The 3,657-nt window shown below is 52.5% G+C and overlaps 1 protein-coding gene across 1 annotated transcript; it reads right to left on the minus strand.

Moving 5' to 3' along the window:
• Window positions 1-36: 36 nt before the first annotated feature.
• Window positions 37-420, minus strand: DICSQDRAFT_174917 (uncharacterized protein; the record flags this gene model as incomplete). The annotated part of the gene is made up of 3 exons (XM_007370779.1): window positions 37-66; window positions 225-305; window positions 355-420. 3 exons carry the CDS (start codon window positions 418-420, stop codon window positions 37-39), a joined length of 177 nt encoding a protein of 58 aa, XP_007370841.1.
• Window positions 421-3,657: the final 3,237 nt, after the last annotated feature.

Below are 3,657 nucleotides of genomic sequence, written 5' to 3' on the forward strand. Positions count from 1 at the left end.
TAGGATGAGTAAGAGATGAGTAAGGCATAGACCTGTCTAGACCGTTCTGGAGTAGTACGGATTGTCCTAGACAGTACCAGAAGAGTCCGGAAGCATAGCTATAGTACACGAGCAGAGAGTCCCAAATATGGTAACATACTACATAAGCGACTACAGCTAAGCGCTAGGAGACGCATAGCCTCGTGTAGTCCGGACCGGATAAGTCCAAGTTCAACAGTACACACCGTTCCCAGAAGGAAGTTGATGGCAGCAGTGCGTGCCGGAGGATCGGGCCCGAGGCAGTCAATCTCTTTTTGGGATATGATCTGACGGTACGACTTAGTAGTACAAACAACGGAGATGGAATCAACACACCTTGTCTAGCGCAGCCAATGCAGCCTGGTTGAATTTGCGCTCGAGAGGATTGGGCTGGCGGGACATGGTGGGAAGCAGCAACAAGGGCCTACCGTGCCAGTACTAGGGCCGTGACTGAGGAACCGGCGCCTATCCGGACCGTTTTGAGCCGATGGTGTGGCGGTGTAGAACCAACGCCTGCTGTCCTCGACGACGCCGAGATGGCCATCAGCAAAAATGTCGAAGCACTGTAATGCTGGTTGTAATGGCAATATAAGGAAAGGCTACATAGCCTTTTATTATAACGCTAATCTTGGCAAGATGGACGGTGTAATGGCATTAGATATGAGAGCTAAAATCCTGTGATCATCATATTATATCGAGCCGTCATTATATTCAATAAGCTTGCACTGGAACACATGGGCACGCTCGGCCAGGGATTATCATGCGAGCCAGGAGTTCCCATGCCAATCCCATTGTATGGATGGACAGGGACGGTGTTGACAATGGAGGTCCGTTGCCAGCACACGCTCTGACCATTGGGCACAATATCACACATGAAAAGATATGATAGAAATATTCATTGAGGGCAAATACGGTACGACAGCAGCGCGAGCGCAGAACGGCCATGAGGGGAGAGAGCATAAAGGTCAGGCACAGAGGACAGAAGCACAGCGCGCGATAGAGGAACGTCGGCAAACGCTAAATCCGAGGCCATAACAGTTGCTAGAAGGGAGACACCAAAGTGGATGTCAGCTCAGTGACGGCTGGGGAAGTGGAGGATGATAGGCCCTAGGAGTGTAGTTGTTCTGACTAGGCGGAAGCGAGGGCGACTCAGACGAAGAAGACGCAGGGCTGTCCACCTGAGGAATCCTTGACGTAGATGCCAATGCCGATATTGTATGGAATACTGCAACGCTTGACAGGTGAGTGGCCGGATGACCAAAGACGAGAGATGGCGCTCATCTTAGTGCAGCGCGTATTACACCTTTCCACACGTATGCAGGGTATCAGTATAGTCGTCCTTGCCGAGCAGTGAGAAGTAAACGCACACCTGTCGTATGGCCTGGCTCAATGCACAAGATTGTTGCCTCGTCAAAGCCAGACCTGAAAGAAGATGGGCTGAACGACCGCACGTTGACCGAAAACACGTCCGCGGACGGGCCTGGTATCGACGTCTAAGGAGAGAGCACCGGTAGGGAACCTGCAGACGGCGAAGGAGAGCGGTTCGTCGAGCAAGAAGAAGCAGCCTGGGCCGATGTTGTGGGGTGACCTTGTTCAAGTACCGTACGGTGCGTCAGCCCCAGTGAGAATCGACATGGGTTCAGCTGGTTTACGTCGATTAGCACCGTATCTAGTCAGCAACCCCGACCGTATACTTAATTCTACCGTTTTCCCTACTTTGCTCGTATTCAGTCGGAAAAGGTCGTGTGGCCGCACGACACTATACAAGTGTCGTTTGGATGTGCTTGTGCATCCTCGGGAGCGGCTGGTCGCACTCGGGTCTAGTCGGGTATGGATGGTTGCCGTCAATACACATCGTTCGATACAATCTGATTCAAATTGTATAATATTGTATGTGGTCGTGGGGCTACACAGCGGGATACAGGTACAATCAGGTACTATGGCAGTTGTTCCGCCCGCGTCGAATCCCCACACACGCGCAAGGCCAACGCTTGTGACGTACTACTGGCAGGGAGCCACTACCGGTAATTACAATACTCTAAGGTGGTGTGGTCAGTAGCGTTTGGCAATGGGACTCAATAACGGTGCTCGCGACGTACTGTCTACGACAGAGGAATCCGTCCAAAGTTTCTGTGCCCATATATTGATTAGCCAAGCACAAGGCAAGAGTTAGGCGACCTACCCTGCAATCTGGGGCACACAGACCGACAACAGCAAGTGACCTCGGTCCCTAATCCAGTCAGCGAGAAAATTGATGTGTACTTTAACCCCTTGAGGTCTGGGGGGGAGGCCACTGTGCCGCCTTGCAGCAAGGGGCGCGCTTTTTTTGACAGCATTGTCTTCGTGAGTTTGTTGGGAGACTGTGTCAAAGGGCAGTACCTGCGGAGGCAACATCTTGGGGTGAGCATGCCATAGGGGCCATCGCGTCATCTGCAGGGACATGGGGATCTATAGGTGTCGGCTGCAAACCTGATACTGATTGATTCGAGGTTGAGAGGCATGGGATGGAGCGTCAAAGTCTGAAAGCCCTGAATAGAGGGAGACAGTTTGCACACGAGGGGATAGAGATGGTAGACGTAGTGGTGAAAGGGGCAGAATGTTCATCGAGCGAATCCGAACGTCGGCGCCTGAAGTGCATGACATCATATCCTGACACTCCTCTTCACTGAGAAAGGAGCGACCAAAATGACGGAAAAGGGGGGAAAGTCAGTGGAGGAAATGTGAATGGATGTTGGTAAGCGTACCAAACAACGAGTCCTCGTGTCCAACACCTCCTTGCGTCCGACTGCTCCTCACCCTTCCCCTAATGCCTAACTCCTTGAGTCCGGGGACGAATGGGGAATGTGGGATGATTGGGGGTGGTGAGCACGACAACATTAGCGGGGGGGACAGTTGAGCGGAGATGTGGTGTGGAGGATGGTAGAAGTTGCGGGCTTGGGAGTAGGAGCAAAGAGCTGCACGCACAGAGACTTGGGATGGCTGGCGCAAAGGGAACGCACTGGTTCATTGACATAAAGTCATGTATTAACCAGCTAGAGACATGTTAAGGACAAGTCAGACACAAGTCGACGTCACCAGTGTCAGGACATGCACGTCCGATCCGGTTACCGTAAGGTCAGTTAGAGACATCGTTTGAGCGCCTAAAACTGTCCGCCCAACATGAACCGAGACCTCCCGACCTCAACCGCTTTGACACGACTTTCGCCAACGTAATCCAGCTGAACCCATGTCAATTCTCACTGGGCGTCAGCGGTGACAGTATTGGCCCAGTCAATCTTTGGGCATGTCGATGATGGGAGAGGAGAGGAGGGGGGCGATGACTGATCTGGGCACGTGCGCGGGCTTTTGAGAAGAAAAGACAAGGTGATTGACAGGTCATGACTTATGACCTCATGCATGCCAAACGTCCCCCCGTATTGAGACTGGCCACGATCTGCAGCTGTAACCCTAACCCAAGGCTATTCTGCTCACGAGCGTCGGACACCGATTGTGCGGTGGACTTGCGAGTGACCTTGGACTTGGTCGATATCGTCAACCGTACGGACGCGGTACAAGCTGTTGGACGGTCAATGAAGACGCACACGTCTTCCGTGTCCTCCCCACACTACTTGGCGTTAGTTCAGAACGCGCTGTCTTTTA

Source organism: Dichomitus squalens, assembly GCF_000275845.1.
Source record: "Dichomitus squalens LYAD-421 SS1 unplaced genomic scaffold DICSQscaffold_76, whole genome shotgun sequence".
Lineage (NCBI taxonomy): Eukaryota > Fungi > Basidiomycota > Agaricomycetes > Polyporales > Polyporaceae > Dichomitus > Dichomitus squalens.